The sequence below is a fragment of the Peromyscus maniculatus genome, chromosome 4, assembly GCF_049852395.1.
Source record: "Peromyscus maniculatus bairdii isolate BWxNUB_F1_BW_parent chromosome 4, HU_Pman_BW_mat_3.1, whole genome shotgun sequence".
NCBI classification, from domain to species: domain Eukaryota; kingdom Metazoa; phylum Chordata; class Mammalia; order Rodentia; family Cricetidae; genus Peromyscus; species Peromyscus maniculatus.
Window position 1 is genome coordinate 9,027,463 of NC_134855.1, and position 18,707 is coordinate 9,046,169.

Here is an 18,707-nt window from a genome sequence, read left to right on the forward strand (position 1 = left end):
AGTATTAGACTGAGTGTCCTCTATCACTCCCCACCTGGTTTTGAGGCGGGTCTCTCACAGACCCTGACTGGTCAGCAAGCTTTGGGGACCCTCCTGTTCCCCACGTGTGTGGCCCTTACGGGGGCGCTGAGAATCCACCCAGCTTGCCATGCTTGCCTGGCTGGCACTCCACCCACCGGGCCACGTCAGCCCACAGCTGCAGTAAAAGCCTTCTTCTTGGGTGACAAGTGCCTGCCAACTGAAAACACTGAGTGCAGCACTCTGTGCTGACCCGAATGTCTGACCCCACAGGGCATGATGGGCAGAGCTGCTGGGGAACCAGCAGGCCTGTCTCAGCAGGGGCTTAGCCCAAATCTCTGCTGTCACCCCTCCTTTGGTGGCAGCAGTGCCGGTGCCTGATCTGGAGTCTTCTATGACTGCACTTCAGTGGTTTGTATTTGTTTTTGAGACAGGATTTTTCTCTGTGTAGCCCTGGCTGTCCTGGAACTTACTTTGTAGACCAGGCTGGCCTTGAACTCACAGAGATCCGCCTGCCTCTGCCTCTGCCTCCCGAGTGCTGGGATTAAAGGCGTGCGCCACTATCGCCCAACAAGTGGTTTGTATTTGTACCACAGACCTGGTGGTAGAGCTTTGCCAGGTTGGGCTACTGTGAGTGGGAGTGGATGGAAGACAGCCGCTAATCTGCACAAATCACAATGAATTACAATAGTTCTCAACCTGGGCATTGGACTACCCTTTCACAGGGGTCACCTAAGACCATCTACATATCAGATATTTACATTACCATTCATAACAGTAGCAAAAGTAGTTATAAAGTAGCAACGAAAATAGTTTTATGGTTGGGGGGTCACAGCATTAGGAAGGTGGAGAACCACTGAATTACAAGGCAATAGATAGGGCGCACCCAGGCTCCCCCGGGACCACAGACACAGGTTCCCAGCATGGAATCTTTATTGGACGTTTGTTTTGCAGTGAAATGCCTCTATACAGTGGCCAGCCCACCAATCCTGAACACATCCACACACATGCTTGTAAATGTTCAATGGCTAATGCTAAAATTACTCAGTGGCCCCTAGCCCCTGCACCCCAACCTGAGTAGGGCACACAGGCCCATAAGACCTCCTGCAGGTGAAACCTCTGGGTTATTCAGTTTGAGAAATATTTGGGTCATGGCTGCCTAGGGATTGGAAAGTTCCCATGTGTGGACAGGGTTTCTGGCCCTTTGCAGAAGGAGATGGTGCTTGGATGCTAAGGCTGGCCTTCCAGCTCCCCATCCATGGCACAGCCTCAACTACATCCTGTCTTGGGTGTGAATCTGTCTCACTTTGCTCTTTCTGGACACATCAGGAACTTGGTGGCCTGTCAGTAATCTTCTCGTCCTCAGAATCATACCAGGTCCCAACATAGCATGATCATGTCTGCTCCCAAGCTTGTCTTGTCCATAGTTCAGTCTCTCTATAGTGCCGGGAAGCAGGGAGGTGGTCCCCTGCCCAGGCAGAGGGCCACCTAAATGCATGATGCTTTTTAAGCATGAAATACACACCTCTACAGGACAGAAGAGGCCCCGGGGGCACTGGGAGACCCCTTGGCCTATGATCTGCGATCACATTCTTGGTGGTACAGGTATGAGCGAGACTCCTATGACTGTATTTGACAGATTCCTGCCAGGGAAGCCTTGGGAAAGCTGGAGTACAGGATAGATCTTTGAGCACACCAGCCTGTTCTAAATGAATACCTGATAGCCAAGAGATACAAATAAGGCCCTCAACGAACTCCAGAGAGGCAAGGCGGCAGCAGCGGGCAGGCCGGGGCAGCCCAGAGCCAGCACAAGCTGAGGCGGGTGGTGAGTGTGGGAGCAGGGCTGGGGGTGGGGGGTAGGTAGGATCTTCCTGTGAGGAGCAGCAGCTTGGCAGAGGGAGGTTGAAATGCTCAGCTGTCCTCCTGGGGATGTGGAGCTGGGCCAGCAACCTCAGCAGACTAATGCTTCCTCGAGGAACACACTTTGGGGTATGGGAGGTGGCCAGAGGCCACTGAAAATGAACACAGGAATCTTTGATGCGCTTCCCCTTCGGCAAAGACTGGCTTTAGACTCCACTCCAAGAGTGAGACAGGCATTGAGGTGCGGGGAGACCACCGCTGGTACAAAGCAGCCACCCACAGTGTTAGTTTGCATAGTTTGCACTCTGGACAGCACGCACGCTCGCACGCTCGCTCGCTGGTTTAGAAAATGCATCCTGCACTGCGCTGCTGGCATACGATGCTGCAGTGCACCAGGCTGCAGCCAGTGTGCGGGGAAGGGCCGAGGGAGTCTCCGGGAAAGCGGGCTGAGGGGGTGGGTGAAGGGAAAGGAGGAGCAGGGGAGAGAAGAGGAGGGAGAGGAAGACTGGGGGGCCAAGAGGAGCAGAACCCCGACAAGCACCTCAGGAGCTGTGCGGCCCTGGCTGGCTGAGCAGGCGGAGGTTGGGGAGTGGGACATTAAGGTATTTATTCGGAAGTGGTTTTTGAAGGAAAACTGAACAGACACTGGTGTGAGGCAGGATCTTTGACCCTGGAGTGAGCTGTTCCACTGGAGAGAATGAACCCCAGTCAGACTAAACATTAGACAATACTCTGCTATCAAATGTAGGAGGCTGACTGAGTCCTCAAGTTAAGTACCAAGACTCAGAGCTTAACACTTGCTCCTAATGTCCAAGAAATAATTTTCTAGCAAAATCCACATTTTATTAAATGTCACAACCTGCAGCTTCCAGTCCACAGAACTCTCAAAGGAAGCACGGACACCTCACACAGGCAGAGGCAGGGGGGACACAGAGCAGAGCTATAAATACCACAGTGGCACTGCAATGTGCGCCCCATTTTTGCTCAGCCCCTCCCACACAAGGGCTTCACCATTCAAACCCGGGGATGCCGAGCCAGGTGGGCCGAGACTCAGACTGCAGAGGGCAGCTGGTGAGCCGGGGCAAGCAGGCAGCACTCACTGGACTCCAATCAGACTCCTCTACCCAAGGACCCCGCTGAACGCTGGCTCACAGCTCCCAGATGACGAAGATGAGAACATTGTCAGTGCAGGACAAAGAGCTGCAAGTCTCCCTTCCCACCGCCCGGGCACACCAGCCAGTCCCCCAGCCCCGTGCTAGGCTTCTGATCCCATCATTCCTGACTTCCCACCTACAGCAGTTACAGGGCAGCACTTGGGAAAGACACTGCTCTGGCCCACCTTCCTGCCTGGGCACCCATGCTCTGGAAGGACCAGGCTGTCCCCCAAGCCACTCAGAGAGGCCTGTGGACTAGGCTGTCCCCAGTCCCCTCTCGCTCTCCGACAGAGCAGCCTTATTAAAAGGCAGCAAGTAAGGCCCCTCCATAGAAACCCTGCCTGGGGGAGGCCACCTCACACCTTCTGAGTGTAGGGCCTGTCAACAATGTCTGCAGGCAGGGAAGCAGCACACCCCTGAGAGGCAGGCTCGGATGTCACCACAGGAACACACTTCTGCCACAGTGCTGGTAGTGCTTATGTGCAGAAACAGAGCATTAAAAAGTACCCCTCTCCTCTCCAACCCCCTGCCCGTCACTTATCTAAAGCAAATAAACCAGAACGAAACATGAGGAGCAAGGGTCTCTTCAAGGAGCCCTTCAGGTCTGTCTACCTTCCTCCGGATACACCTGTGGTGGAGAGGGACCTGCTCAGACTGGGCAGCAGGGGAAGCGGCCTCCCGCTGGAGGTGGGGATCTGGAAGCCAGGTGGGGCGGGGAGACAGACACAACTGTTTGCAGGACAGAGATCGGAGTCTTCTGCACTGGGAGGTAGTAACAGTCACCCCAGGGAGCCCCTGTTCCGTGAAGCTGTGACTCACCTACAAGTCCTGGGCACTAAGCAGCTCTGAGGTGCTGAGTCGGTCACCTGTGCCCTTGGCCACACGCCTTCTAAGCTCGCCTCGGCTGCAGCACTGTCCCATGCAGGCAGGCAGTTGCTGGTGTTCCTGCCCAAGCTCTGAGCAGCCTCGCTGTCTCCTGACCCAGCAGCTCACCTGTGCTCACTTCCTTCACGCACGCCTGGCCTACGTAGTAGAGGCTCAGAAGTCCTGCCTGGCTGTACAAGCTGTGGAACAAGCGTTTCCTAGGTATTTGCTCAGACGCGCCCTCTGCCCCAGCGGCTCCTCGGGGAACCCTGTCCTCTTTTCCCTGACTCTCGTCAGGAGACACAGGCGAAGGAGAGGAAGGCGGAGGGCTGCTCTGGACAGGCAGGGGGATGGAGTCTCCCTTTAGGAGACGTGCCTGGAGACAGCGATTCTGTCTAGCAGGGCTGTGGTGCTGGCAGTGGCCTGGACAGCAATGTGACGGGTCCTCTCAGCTGGCTTCCAGTGCCGCTGTTCTGGGTCACCATCAGGAGAGAGGACGACACTCAGAGTGGTGCATGGGCCAGGGCCCCTGGGCAGCTGCTTCAGAGCACCTAGAGTGACTATTTGGCTTTCTAAAACAATTTCATGTTTCTGTTGCTTTTGTTCCCCAAAGGCGGGCAACCTCTCCTTTCCTTCTCTGTGTCCTTGGTAGACACCAGAATACACCCCAGGTAGCTTCTTTCCCCCCACCCTGGTACTAGGAATTTAACCCAGAGCCTCATGAATGCTTGGCCAAGCAGTGAGCCGCACCCTCAGCCTCCAAAGCTCTGTGAGCAGTGGCAGACCTTCCCTTCCCACCACCACAGCCTTTCTGAGTGGCAGCTGCTGGGTTCTCCTGCAGAGAGCCCAGACTCCCAATCAGCAAGGTGAACCAGGCGGACCTCCCTTACCCCTCCTCTATGCCTCCTCCCCTCCCTGAGTGCAGTCCTAGCTGCCTGTAGCCCACAGCAATCCAGATGCTCTAAGAGTACAAAAGGAGGTGTCCACGGCACTCAGCTGCGCCATGAGCGCTGGAGTCACTGTTGGGAGATGGCACGGTCCTGTCAGGAGCACGCTGGCTCGCGGATGGGGCTAGGAATAAGTTAGTTTTCATTGACGGCGGGTCCTCAGAGCGGGTCCCATCATGCCGTGCCTTCCCAGTCGCCCTGGGGCTCCACAGCACCATTGGTCACTTTCCTGACTTTCTTCATGTTCTCCATCACTCCCGTCGTCGTCACTCTGAAAGGAAAGAAGGCAAAACGTTGGGAGAAGCCGGAATCCTGCAGCCAAGGGGGAAGCCTGGCCTCCGCCCGCTAGTGTGGTGCTGCATGGTGCTGTGTGCTGTGTGGTGCTGTGTGGTGCTGTGTGCTGTGTGGTGCTGTGTGCTGTGTGGTGCTGTGTGGTGTGTGCTGTGTGGTGCTGTGTGGTGCTGTGTGGTGCTGTGTGCTGTGTGGTGCTGTGTGCTGTGTGTGCTGTGTGGTGCTGTGTGGTGCTGTGTGCTGTGTGGTGCTGTGTGCTGTGTGGTGCTGTGTGGTGCTGTGTAGTGCTGTGTGCTGTGTGCTGTGTGGTGCTGTGTGCTGTGTGTGCTGTGTGGTGCTGTGTGGTGCTGTGTGCTGTGTGCTGTGTGCTGTGTGCTGTGTGGTGCTGTGTGCTGTGTGGTGCTGTGTGGTGCTGTGTGCTGTGTGCTGTGTGCTGTGTGGTGCTGTGTGCTGTGTGGTGCTGTGTGCTGTGTGGTGCTGTGTGCTGTGTGGTGCTGTGTGGTGCTGTGTGCTGCTGGCCAGGCCACTTGACCTTTCTGAGTGTAATTCTTACCTTCCAGAACCACCATGAGGAAAAAGAAGATTCCCTGTGTCCTCAAACAAGCTGTCATGACTGCCAACATTCATTTTCTCTCTTTCTCCACAGTGGCCAGAGATTGCAGGCCATACTCATATGACCGTTATGATTACAGAACATTCAGGAAAGGGAGCTAACTTGTGGGGCGGACACCTTTAGCAGCTATACACAGGATTATTCCTAAGGCACAGGATGAACCCCAGGCTGGGCGCTCCAAACCCTGCCCCATGGACAGCTCACGTTGCTTCCTTGTGGTCTGGTGTTCCCAGGCATGGTAAGAAACCCCCAGCTTCTCCTCATGCTGCTGCCGCAGCCTAGCTCAGCTCTTCACAACTACCCTACTCCCAGCCTCCCCTGCCCTCCCCGAGCTGGCCAGCTTCACCTCATCTTTCAGCTCGGGCTCCGAGCGCTGTGTCCCTGAGAGCTAAGCGCCATGGGACAGCTGCTAGTGGCCCTGCGCTGCTGGGCCTGGGCCGCTGCCTTCAGCCCTCTCGTGGCTGTCCCTCCCTCTGAGCAGCAAGGAGCCTGTAACTGACAGGCTCTCTAGGGAGACCCTGCAGCCCCGAGGATGTGCAGAACGGAGGGAAGGAAGGCAAGGGGAGAACATCAGCCTCATAGACCAGGGGCAGTGGTGCCACGAGGGACCCTGAGGGACACACGGTTGGGTCCGCGAGATGCTTACTCACCCTCTGAGGACAGAGAGGGCAGTCTAGGCAGCTCCCCAGTGAGCTGCTGGGCCTGGGTGTGGAGCAGATTGACACCCTGAAGCCTGTACGGGGGCAGGACACAGGGTGCCGCGGGGTACAGCTCTGCTCCCATGCGAACTCCCAGCATCTGTCCAGCAGCCTCCACCACAGCCACTGGCCTGTTCTCACGGACCCCTGTGCAGGAGGGGACTCTAGTGACAGGCTCTGGAGACACCCAGGTCACAGGTGGGAAGTGAGGCCTCCTGGGCGTCACAGCTCCCAAGCAGATCTGTAGCACATCCCAGAGTGCCAGCCAACAGTGTGCCAAGAACAGAAAGGTGCTGGGGACCCTCACCAGCTCCACGCCTGTCCCCTCCCTGACAGAATCCCATGCTGCCCCAAGTCCAGAGTACAGAATGACACAGCCTGCCCATCACACAGACTACAAGCAGAGAGCCTGGCCGAAGCTGCCCAGGGACACACCTGTTTCTTTCCTAAGACAGACTTGGGGGCTATACTGAGAGGCCTAGGTAAGAGCATCCCAGGCATCTCTCTCTCCCCTGTGGAATGAGAGCTTGGGGAGACTTCAGGCCCTCCCCACCTCCCTACACCCACCTCAGGTCAGGAGCAACCAAACAGTAAGGGTGTGTAGAGCATGGCCAACACTACCAAGGCCAGTCAGTGAAATGTCACCTAGTACTTTCCAATTTACTGATTTTTTTTTTTCACAATAAAGTTTGTAATCAAGGAGGTGTAAAAGAAACAAGAAGGGAAAGCAAGCCCTGTAACTCCCTTTCCAGCTAAACGGAAAAGCCACAGGCCTTCCGCGGTGATGGCCACGCAGGCTCCAGAGGCAGGCCTGGGCCAGCACAAGGATGGAAGCAGTTCCTTGAAACTGGCTCCCACACAGAGGAAAACAAGCCAAGGAAATGATCGGGGACACGGTCACACAAGCCCACTCGCGAGGCTTGCTGGAAGGCCATGGACTTGTTCTGAGTGTATGGAAAGGAGGGGAGAGGGCACAGGACACAGTTCTTCCACACACTGGGGCATCATCCACGGTAGGGTCAGACCTAGCTGCTCTTACAGAAGACAAACACCACATGTGGCTGATGCCTTACAGAGAGCTAAAGACCTTCTAGAACACTGAGGCCAGAGCTCTGCTTGCCTCTGGCACAAGCTCTTTGTGGAGGACTTAAGAAGTGCCATCAAGAACACACTCCCAAGCAGAAGGCGATGCGGCCCAGGTGCTGCCCCATCCACCTGGCCGAGAGCCACAGGAAGCCTGCTGCTCAGGACAGGAGAGCACCAGTGGCAGGACCCCCACAGGGCTGCTCTGCAGTCACAGCTTTTCAGTCTCCAGAACTCTCAACAGTTGCCCTTCCCAGCCTGCCTCGCTCCCTCCTTCTTCCGTGGTAGAGATGGGACCCAGAGCCTTGAGCACGTTAGATAAGGTCTCTGCCCCATCCTCTGCCTCCATCAGCTCCTGAGCTTCTGCTTCCCCCAGAGCCCGGAGTGCGCTGAGGCTCCCTGGTGACGCCCGTGCCCTAAATCAATAAACCCGTGCAGCTACTAAGCATGAAGCCCCCCACCACTGCAGGGCTTCTGTCACTGTCATGATATGGCTCCATAAAGCCCCCCAAAACAGCCAGCATGACCTAAGCTCTGGGTCCTTGTCACAGAGGCCACCAAGGGATTACCTCCATCTCCAACCCTGCCCCTGGGCTATGCCTTGCCAAACTGTAGAATGTGCGCTCTCTAGTGTCAAGGCTGGAGTCTATGCACCTCCCCGCTGCCTACCTCTCAAGATTCAAACACACTCAGACCTGCTGTCTACAAAGTGTATTACTCTCACACTGACACCAAAGTAAAACTTTAAAACATGAAAGTCAGGCATGGTAGCTCACTCCTTTAATCCCAGCACTCGGGAGGCAGAGGCCTCTATGAGTTTGAGGCCAGCCTGGTTTACACAGTCATCCAGGGATACTCAGTGAGGCCCTGTCCCCAAAAAATAAAACAAAACAATGCCATGAGACACATACATCCTGTTTCCAAGGCACAATGGTCTAGGACAGGAACATAGGAACGCAACTCCCCCAGGATCACTTCAGTTCTGCTCAGCAGAGGATGCTATGACCCAGTCCTTCAGCCCAGCACCCAGCACCTTGCAGGGGAGGGGCCAGAGGGCCACCAGCTGACGTGTATTTGAGCCTCTTTCAACAACCACTTGCCAAGACTCTGCTACCTCTGCAAAAGGTACAGCTGGAGGTCCCCCCGCTCCTCCCTGTGTGGAAAAGGTGTTTCTGCATGGGGGATGGGACTTGGTCAGGGCCCGTGCCAGGATCCACCTGGCACTCACCACCCTAGTGGAGCAGCCAGCACAGAGGGGCTGCCCTAGGAGGCCTGATGTGCCTGACAGTCTCGCCTGCCAGCCTTTGAGCTGTGGAGAGGAAAAAGGCAATCGGAGTCTCGGCCTGAGCTGACCACCACACACAGCCCAGCTCATCAGAGTGAGAGCTGGCACACAGGTTATGGCCCATCTGGCAAACAATCACCTTTCCTGAAAGTAAGGCCCGGAGTTCCTAACACCGTGACTCAGATGTAAGTTGGAGGTGCTGCTGTCTGCTGTCAGCCTGTGGTGACTCAGAAGATGCCATTTTCAAACCCTAACAGCAGTGCTGACAGCCTGACAGCCCATTCTGAACTGGCCCAGAACATTTCCAAACTCCTGCCACTGGGTCACTGGGAGCTGCTCCAGTGACCCTTAACAGGGTGGCTAGTTCTAATTTCCCCTGACAAGACTGAGCAATGGTTGGCAGACACTGCACTTCAAACTAGCTAAGCCCGCCAGGGGCTCCAGTGTCCATGGCCTCTGCTAAAAATAGAGGCACCACCTCCGAGCTGCAGGATGCGGAGAACAGGGGGCCCACTGAACACCACGCCTTTCAGTTAAGGGGAGGGCGGGAGGGAGGGAGGAGGGGGGCAACTTACACAGATTCCATCTCCAGGTCGTCATCCTCCTGAGAGAGCTGCAGGTAGGGGTTATCTGAAGCCGGACGGAATTTATAGCCCGTCAGGACAAAGAACACCAGCGTGGCTGTCTCATCCAGCAGCTGCAAATTTAAATTCACCCCACAATAAAAGGCTTAGCAACACTGCTCTCCAGCAAGCGATGGAGCTAAACAAGCTGCTGTCTCCTCCAGGCTCCACAGGCTGTATCAACTGCTCTGAGCATGGCCAGAGTGGACACTGAGGTGTCTCCATGGGAACCCACTTTTTTTTTTTTTTTTTTATGATGACAGGATCTTAGTGTGAAACCTAGGCTAGCCTTGAACTCACCACCTTCTGCCTCAGCTTCTCAAATGCTGGGTTACAGTATTCCATCACACTGGTTCATTTTATACCTTCTCTGTCCTACTTGTTCTTTTTTCATGTGTGTGTGTGTGTGTGTGTGTGTGTGTGTGTGTGTGTGTACACACTGTGGAGTTGAGTGTGGAGGTCAGAGGACTACTTACTTAGGGGACTGCAATGTCTCCTTCCATCCTGTGGGTCCTGGGGATCAAACTCAGGTCATCAGTCTTGGCAGCAGGCACCTTTCCCAGCTGAGTTATCTTCCCAGCCCAAGAACAAGGGGCATGGGGCGAGGGTTCTACTAAATTAATCCTTCTTAAAAAACAAAAAAGACTTTCATTTTACCTTATGTATGTGTATGTCTGCATGTGTCTGTATACCTGTACAGTGGTTGTGCAGGCCAGAAGAGGGTGTGGCTCCCCTGGGGCTGGATTTACATGCCATTGTGAGTTGCCTACCTACCCTATGTAGCTGCTGGGAACTGAACCTGGGTCCTCTAGAAAAATAGCAAGTCTTCTTGTTCTCTAAGTTACCTCTCTAGCCCCAAGAACAAAGGTATGCAGATGCAGCACGTGGTGACCCATGACTAGTTCTAGCATCTTACAAAGATGGTTTATGATCATAATAAAAATGATAGGTCCGAAAACCCAAAAATGAAAATGAAAAACAAATCCCCACACCAAGGAGGACTGGATTCAAATTGACTCAGGCTCTCAACTGAAGGCAAAGGTAGATAAATTCTAATTACACAGGGCAAATCTCCCTTACTCTGCTTGGGGCTTTTCTCTTCAAAGACTTAGACTGAATCAATAAAGCAATTACACCCCGATTTCTCATGTAAGCCAGCAGCTCTCTGGGCACACAGATCGCTGTGTCTGGAGAGCAGGGGAGACGGAAGGTCTTGGCAGTCATTCCCAGGTAAGTCAGACACAATCGTAAGCGACACCCCAAGACATAACCTAGACATAAATTTCAAAGTGTCCCCAGAGCAGCAGACCTGGTAGAGCCACTTCCACTGGAACGGAACGGCGAACTTGAGAAGAAAGGCGATGATCCTGGTGAAGTAGATGTAGCACACGATCTACAGAGAAAGGAGATCAGAAATTCGAGTTCCGCTTTCTGCCACTAACTAACTGCAACAGAAAACAGCTCCCCAAAGAAAAAGATGTGGTCTACAGCCCTGGTTACCAATTCAGCAGGGAAAGCTGGGGGCCCTGCTCTACACGCCTCTCATGGTGGCTAAGATACTGCCCAGCCCCTCCCTGGGAGACCAGCCCCTTTAGTCTGGCTGTTCTGACCCTTTTTCACCACCCACATACGTGCAGGCCGTCTGGTTTCAGTCTCTAAGGGCGTTCTTCCCACCCCCAAGCTTGGGAGCAGTTCCCAGCAGCTGCAGCAAAACGGTCACATGGGGGACACGCAGAAGCAGTGGGCAGTTGAGGCCCATACTCCAGGACCTCTGGAACCATCACTCTAAACCACTACCGCTTTCTTCCGCTCCCTGTGATGAGGCCTTAGTGAGCAGGCCATGAGACCACACTCAACACTAGACCAGGCTGGGGTGACTAGGCTTGCAGGTCAGGCCAGGCGGTATGGGTGTGGTGGCTCCCTGGCCTTTCAAAGAACCACTCCTCTGTATTGTCATAGGCATCAGGAAATGCTCTATGGTGACACAAACATTCTGATGATGACATAAGATCCATGTAAACAAAACAAACGACCCAAGAAAGAGCGAGAAGACACAAGAACAGCAGGTGGATCGATGTCCGCCCCGCTTTTCTGCTGCCACCGCCAATGTCTCAACGTTTGCTTGGGCAGAGCTGTCAAGCTTCCTCATGGAGTCAAGGAAACACTGGGAGCTTGCGCTCCGAGGGCTCACATGAGGCTTGACGGTCACCACCGACTTGCTGGATGCAGTGGTGCACACCCTTAATCCCAGCACTTGGGAGGCAGAGGCAGTGGATCGAGGTTAGCCAAGGCTACACAATGAGACCCTCTCCCAAACAAAAAACCAAACCAAACACCCCCAAACCAAACCAACCTCAATTCTCTGTTTTTGAGGGACATGTTACTACAATACAACTATTTCCTGCCTGGCGGATGGAGAGCATGGTGACTACTCAGTAACTTTGGTGGGACTGCAGTGCGCCCACCTTCCTAAGAGGGCAGGAAGGGGAGGCAGGGAATGACGGGGTCTGACCTAGGCCGAGAAATGCCCTTGGGGATCAGACACTACACTGGCCACTACACAAGGACCCGAGCCGTTCCCATGGCTCCTCAGTTCTGTTCTCACATCAGGTGGATGTGCTACTTTTCTAAGTATTTAAAGACACTTCTAACACTAGGGCTTCAAAGCAGCAACCCAGATTTTTCATTTCCACTTTAAGAGAGGGGATGAGAGGTTGTGAGGCCACGGGCAGGTCCAGGTGCGGTGGCCGCTGTCACCAGGCCGCTCACTGATCTTATTTACAGATTTAGTTTTTTGGTTTTTTTTTTACTCACCAAGACGTAGTAATGTCTGAAAAGCTTCAGCTTTGCTAAGTTAATGGCAGCTACAAAGAACAGAATGAAAAGTGCATTAACTTCTTTTTTTCTATCCATTCACCGTCCATCTGTCCTGCCATCTTCTCCCATTCGTCCATATGGAGACAAAGTCTTGCTATGTGGGCCAGGCTGCCCTCAGGCAAACCACCGCCCCCAGCCCTAAGCAGTTTGGATCGCAGTGCCTGAACTTCATCAAAATCTTATCCCTTCTATATGCCCTTGGAGTGCAGAGGTGGTGATCTGACATGCACGCACACAGGCACGCAGAAGAAACAGAGCAGGCTGAGTACCTGGCCAGTGGCACGATGCAGCCAATCTCTCAACTGTTTGGGGTAACCCCTCACTCGGGAGATGGGCAACTAGGAGCAGAAATGGATGCTATGGATGGTGTCTCAGTAGAGACAAGGGCCAGGGCTAACCTTTCCAGCCCTGCACTGCAGCTGAGGGACAGCTGCCCCCTCTACCAGAATCAGCACCAGGCTGGCCCACAGGACCATCTGAGGGCCTCCCACGGGGCAAATTCAATCAGCTCTCCGGCACACTCAGCAAACTTCACTTCCGTCTCCCTTACACGCTGCATAGTAAGTCCTTTGAAATTAGGCTCTCCCTTCAAGAACACTCAAGGTCAGCCAAGCCAGGAGGACACCCAGCTTCCTGACACTGCCTATAGCTATGAAATATTGATGACCACAGAGAGCAGCCTGGCTCCCTCCCCGATTAGCAACCCTTTCATTCATCATAGCCTTCCTGCAGGAGGCAAATTAATTTTGCTTAATAGCATTCAATTACTGATTCAGTTTAAGAATGGGACTGTGGGTGGCAGACATTCAAATTTCCTCTTCCTCCCTCCTCTGGCTCATGATTAGTGGGGGCAAGGAAGCTTAGGATGCCCACAGAAATCCCAGGAATCCTAAGTCATCAAGAGGATTGTCAACTCAGAGCTCTGAGAGGAAAAGGAGAGCCTTTCCAGAAAGTTCTGAAGTCCAGAGAGACACTGGATTTCATGTGTGCCTGTACGTGGCCATGCAGGAGCAAGCACACACCCCCAGTAGGCAAGGGAGGAACAGCGGAAAGCAGCCAACCTCATCTCTGCATCTCTGAGAATCGGGCCACCTTTTTCCTAAACTCTGGTCCTCACCCTTTGTTCATCCAGTCACTAGTAGGTGACCGAGTCCTGATTTGTACCAGGCATTGGGTACAAGCAGTGTTCTGGGCAGGGGCTGCCTCCTCTGCTGTCGGGGAGGAGTGTCACTGAGGACAAACACTAAATCTGAGACACAGGTGGTGAATCAGACTGTCCTAGGACTTGGGTTTCACCCACGTGCACAACCCTGCATCTCCTGCTTCCATGACAGGGCCAGCTCCCACCACACTCTGCAGAGAGCCAGCCAAAGCTTGAGGGTACTACAGTCTGTCACCCGGGGCACCCACTAATTCTCTCCTTTCCTGAACAGCTGTCAAGTGTTCTGCTCACTGAAGGAGTCCTGAAAATGGGAATTCTGCCCTGGAGAACTGACCGCCTGGCAGGGGATGTCCTGCTGTCCCTCTCCGAGTTCAGGTTGCTGGGACAGGGATGAGCTAACTGAGGGAGGACAGCCAGGCAGTGGAGGGCAAGGTAGGGTTTGGTTTCCCAGGGGGAGAGTCAGAGAGGGAAGGAACTGATGGGGTCCCTCTGGGAGACAATCTCATGGACAGGCAAGCCCCGTCGAGTGACTGTCGCTGCAGATAGATGTACCTATGTAGACAGTGACCTGGGGGAGGTCAGGGCAGCAAGCGCGGGCTCAGACAGACTTGGCAGTGACTGGAAGGAAATGGGGGGCAGGAGGTGGTGTGAGGAGGGGCTGAGGCCCTGCAGATCCTAGGGGCTGATTGCTGAGTTAGAGCAGAAAGGGACACGTTGGCATCTCCCTGGCACCACATGCCATGATGTCACACCTCCAGGCCGCACAGACACTTTCTGAGGGGAGGTAGGCTACAAACAGCTCTTTAATTGAGCCTGTGTGCCTCGCACCCTCACACCAGAGGGTTCACGACAGAACAGTGCCATGCTACCCAACACTCCCAGGGCTGACAAATGGGTCTCGGAAGAATGTGAAGAGCTCTAGGCCATTTCCTAAACCAGTCATGATGACGTCATTGCTAACCCGTACCATTAGTTGGCACTGCTGCTGGCAGGCCCAGGCCCCTCAGGCCTCCGGCTGGGGTTTCCTGACTGCTGGAAATAGACCCCACAGCCTCAATCCTGTTAGTCGGTTCTCTCTAGCCATCCCTGACACACTCTGCCCTGCAAGTTTGTAAGTGGAGGGGAGGCAGGAGAGCAGAGCACTCAACAGTACAGGCCCAGTGCAGCTGGACATGCAGGGTTCAACCCTCAATTCTTTGGCCAATTCTACTCATGTGACAATAAGCAAGTCACCTGCCCTCCCTGTCTGAATTTCAATGTTCTTCTGGTAAGGCAGAAACAATAATATCTACCCTTAGGGCTCCTGGGGTAATCAGCAGGGCAACTCGGGCAGCAGACAGCTCAACACCTGGATGCTATTCCAAGTTTATCAGAATCCTATCAGGATCACATGGAGCTAGCCTGCATCAAAGGTGGCCACTGGGGCTGGCAGAAACCCAGACTCTAGTAGTCCTGGAACAAAATGTGAACTGGGACTACTGGCATGCCCAGGCTCTCCTGGCAACAGTGCTACCTGCCATATGGAACTGATGAGTCAGGGCACAGAGCAGAGGAGGACCAGTGCAAGGTGACACCTCCCGGCATCATGACAAGAGCAGCCAGCAGCGGGTCACAGCCTGGAATCCCAAGCTTCCCTTTCTTCTCTTCCAAAGATTTCCTAGAGTTTAGGAGGCCGACAGCTGGCTGCCCCTGAAGCACAGGGAGCTGGGCTCTCCTGGGAGTGAAGCTTGTGGAGGCCTGGCTGGCTACTTCTGACTCTGCTGCGTGGAAGCAGCGAATATGGTCAAAGAATGAGCAGGCCAGAGGGAGCCAGGAGGCCTCAGTTCCAGCCCCTACCCCACTGTAAGTCCACATGCCTGCCCCGACCTGGGCTCCTCATCTGGACGGGAGCTTCTTTAGGGTAGAGGCCCTGCCCAGGGACTACCTGAGGGGCCAGAGCTTCATTAATTGAAACATTTTGTCTGTTTTCAAGACAGGGTTTCTCTGTGTAGCCCTGGCTGTCCTGAAACTTGGTCTGTAGAACTCGGAGACTGCCTGCCTCTGCCTCCCGAGTGCTGGGATTAATGGCATGCACCATCACCATTCCCTGGCATAAAGTGAAGGCTTCTTATGGAATCTGTCCCAGGCCCAGCTGTGGAGGGGAACAAGCAGCATGCCCCCCCCCCCCCCCCCCGCCCAGCTCCAGGGCTCCCCCAGTTAGAGCACCTGTGGACTCTTCCTCCTCCTGCTCAGAGGAAATAGGTCACAAGTAGAGCTTAAGCATGGCAAGGACTTCTTCCTGCCCAATGCCCCCAGGTCGAGTCAAGACACAGCCGCCACAGGAGGTACTGATGCCCTTCCTGGCTGCTACCTTCCCTCCAGTCATGGTGACCAAGAAGACCAAAGAGCAGGTGACAGCTACTTGGGGAAGGGGCAGCAAGAACCATTTTTCTTGAGGGATGCGGCACCAATGATCTTGGAAATGACCCCACACCATGTCACACAGGCATGGCTAACTACACTCTGCAGGGAACTAGCCGGATGGCTCAGGAGGTAGAGGGGCCTGAGTTTGATTCCCAGAACCCATGGAATAAGATAAACAGACTCCTTCAAAGTGTCCCCTTGACCCACAATGGGAGCTCTGTGCCTCCACACCTCCTCCCACCCCCCTGCTATGTGTGTGCACATGTGTAGACACACAAATAATAAATAAAGTGACAGCTAAGGGCCAGTAAGATGGGTCAGCGGGCAAAAGTGACGGCTGCCAAACCTGACAGTCTGACCTCATCCCTGGGACCCACAGAGTACCAGGAGAGAATGGATCCAAGAACACTGTGCTTTGACTTTCATAACTGCACCCCAGTGTATGCGTGTATGATGCACGTGTACACACACACACACACACACACACACACACACAAACACACACACACACAGTGACAAGAGTCTTCAAAACTAAAGGATATGAAAAGGAAGGAGTGTTGAGAAGAAGGGCTCCAGAAGGGGCGATGGAAGAGCAGATGGGGCAACCGTAACCAAAACCGACTACAGACATGTATGAAGCTGTCGATAAATTAAAATCATTTCTAAAAGAAGTCAGAAAGGGACCATATGCTGCGCTTGCAGAGGACCCAAGTTTGGTTCCCAGCAGCCACATGAGTTGGTTCACAACTGCAGTTCCAGGGGATCTGAGCCCATCTTCTGGTCTCCTCAGGCTCTCCATGCATGTGCATAACCAGCCCCTGCTGGATTCACCAGCCATGAATATACAGAATTACGTTTTTTCAAATCTTAAACCCCCCAGGTGGCCAGAGACAGACCACACCTGCCCCAGCTGACTTCCTCTGATAGTTCTGAAACTATCCAGGAACAACGAGAACCACCTCAGCCACCACTGTCTGCTGAGTGAGGCGGGCACTGAGGTGTGCCCACCACGCCATTTCTTCATCTCACAAGTTCCTTTGTGTAGGAAGCCGTGCTGTTAGCGTTGAAAGAACCGGCCTGGTGGAGGTTAGCCAGACTCAGCCTGTACGTGGAGAAGCCAGGCCCAAGGCCAAGGCCACCTTCCTTAGCACTGAGTTCTCTCCACTTCTGACCGTTGTCATCAGGCGGCTGCTGGTGACTGCCAGTGCCGTTCCCAGCGACAGCTGACGACTTACGGGGCACAGAGAAGCAGAGGCCAGGGCAGCTTCTTAGTCTCTGCCCTGTGTGAAGGAAGTCCCCGACTTCGGACGCTGCCCGGCAGGCACCCTTCCTCCTGGCCCTCTCTGTGCCACAGAAGCAATTCTTAGTCAAACACAAAAGCTGGAGGAGTTTTTGCCAGCATGAATCGCTCAGACTCACTTTGATCCTACCCCCCATCTGCTTAAGTTGCAGCTCAAGCTCACCTTCAGAGAGCAAAGGAGCTCTGCGCATGCTCACACGCTGGCCTTACGGCCTATGCGCTGGCCTTACGGCCTATGCGCTGGCCTTACGGCCTATGCGCACACAGCCTCTCTACACCATCACTGTCAGCAGGGAGACAGGCCACAGAGATCGGGGACGGCACTGGCCTTCAAGTGTTAGTGGGGCCCTAAGGCCTCCCACCGACAAACCCCAGCCAGCGTGGGGGAGCAAGCACAGGGCAAGCGGCCGTCACTGCAGCAAGCGTAGTAACATGGCTGCCCAGAGACAGCCTCTGAGCTAAGTCAGAGCACAGGGCGCTTTCCTCTTCAAGCCATTAGCGGTGTGAAAAGTGATTAAAATCTAGTCCTACATGCATTTAAAGCCACAGCCCAGGAGCTGTCAAAGGTAAGTGAGCTGAACCACAGGGGCTATGCAGCTGTGCCAGATCCTATCTTTAATGATAGAAATGAAATGAATCAGCTGGACAGGTGGCTCGGCCTAGAGGTAGCCCCAGCTTCTCAGGATGCTGAAGGGAGAATCTCTAGAGTCTAGAAGCTTGGGATTAGCCCAGGCATTAAAGTAAAAACCTGCCTTAAAAAAAAAAAAAAAAAAAAAAAAAAAAAAGCCCAAAATACCATAGGGCAGGGAAGTACAATGCTCATTTCCTGTTCCTCCTTCCCTTCGGCTCCAGACTCCATCAACGCTGCTCAAGGAAGGGTACAAAAGACTGGTCCAGACTGGCCGTCAGTGCCTCCACCTCTCCAGCACACTGTGTGCAAGTGCGGAGAATGAGCTCATCAGATGGACCCGGAGGAGACTGCAGGCAAGCTTGAGCGCATGTCCCTCTCAGCTCTCCGCCCCCATCTCTCCAGCGCAGTCACAACCAGCAGTGAGCCAGGATGAAGGTCACACTTCCGCCTGTTTGATAGCACAGGCTACCAATGCAGGCAACAATCTGGGTAAGAGAGCCTGATCTTCCTGGACTACTGCAGTAATCAATCAGGGAGAACAAGCTGCAGTCCTGACATGCCAGCAGCCCTAGGCAGAAGCAGGCCATGAGGGGGCAGTCACCACAAGTGGGCACACTGAGCTCCTGATAGTCAATGAAGCGTTGCATCTGCCATCGGCTCTTTCTCAGCCTGTGCTGTGAGAAGCCCCTGGGCTCTGGGTTGTGTGTTGTATGACCTCAGGATGGGATTACTTATTAAGTAAGAGATTACATATTTCATAGTGTTGGAAGATACTATGAGTTGGTAACAATTCAAGAATTGGAATGATGTAGCTGAAGGGGAAAAACAAGTTTTTGGTGAATAACATAAATATGCCTGTTTTAAATTGACATTATGACCTATTCTTTCTATTGCTCTC

At 54.0% G+C, this 18,707-nt stretch overlaps 1 protein-coding gene across 2 annotated transcripts in view; it reads right to left on the reverse strand.

The window, feature by feature from the left end:
* Positions 1–933: 933 nt before the first annotated feature.
* Positions 934–18,707, reverse strand: part of Gpr107 (G protein-coupled receptor 107) — a 65,778-nt gene continuing 48,004 nt past the window's right edge. For both annotated transcript variants that reach the window (XM_006983438.4, XM_076568973.1), the window contains exons 15-18: positions 12,251–12,300; positions 10,746–10,829; positions 9,389–9,510; positions 934–5,114 (exon numbers count right to left, since the gene is read on the reverse strand). In XM_006983438.4, coding sequence (XP_006983500.2) covers positions 5,018–5,114; positions 9,389–9,510; positions 10,746–10,829; positions 12,251–12,300 — 353 coding nt within the window. In that variant the 3' untranslated portion in view covers positions 934–5,017. The remainder of the gene's footprint in view (positions 5,115–9,388; positions 9,511–10,745; positions 10,830–12,250; positions 12,301–18,707) is intronic.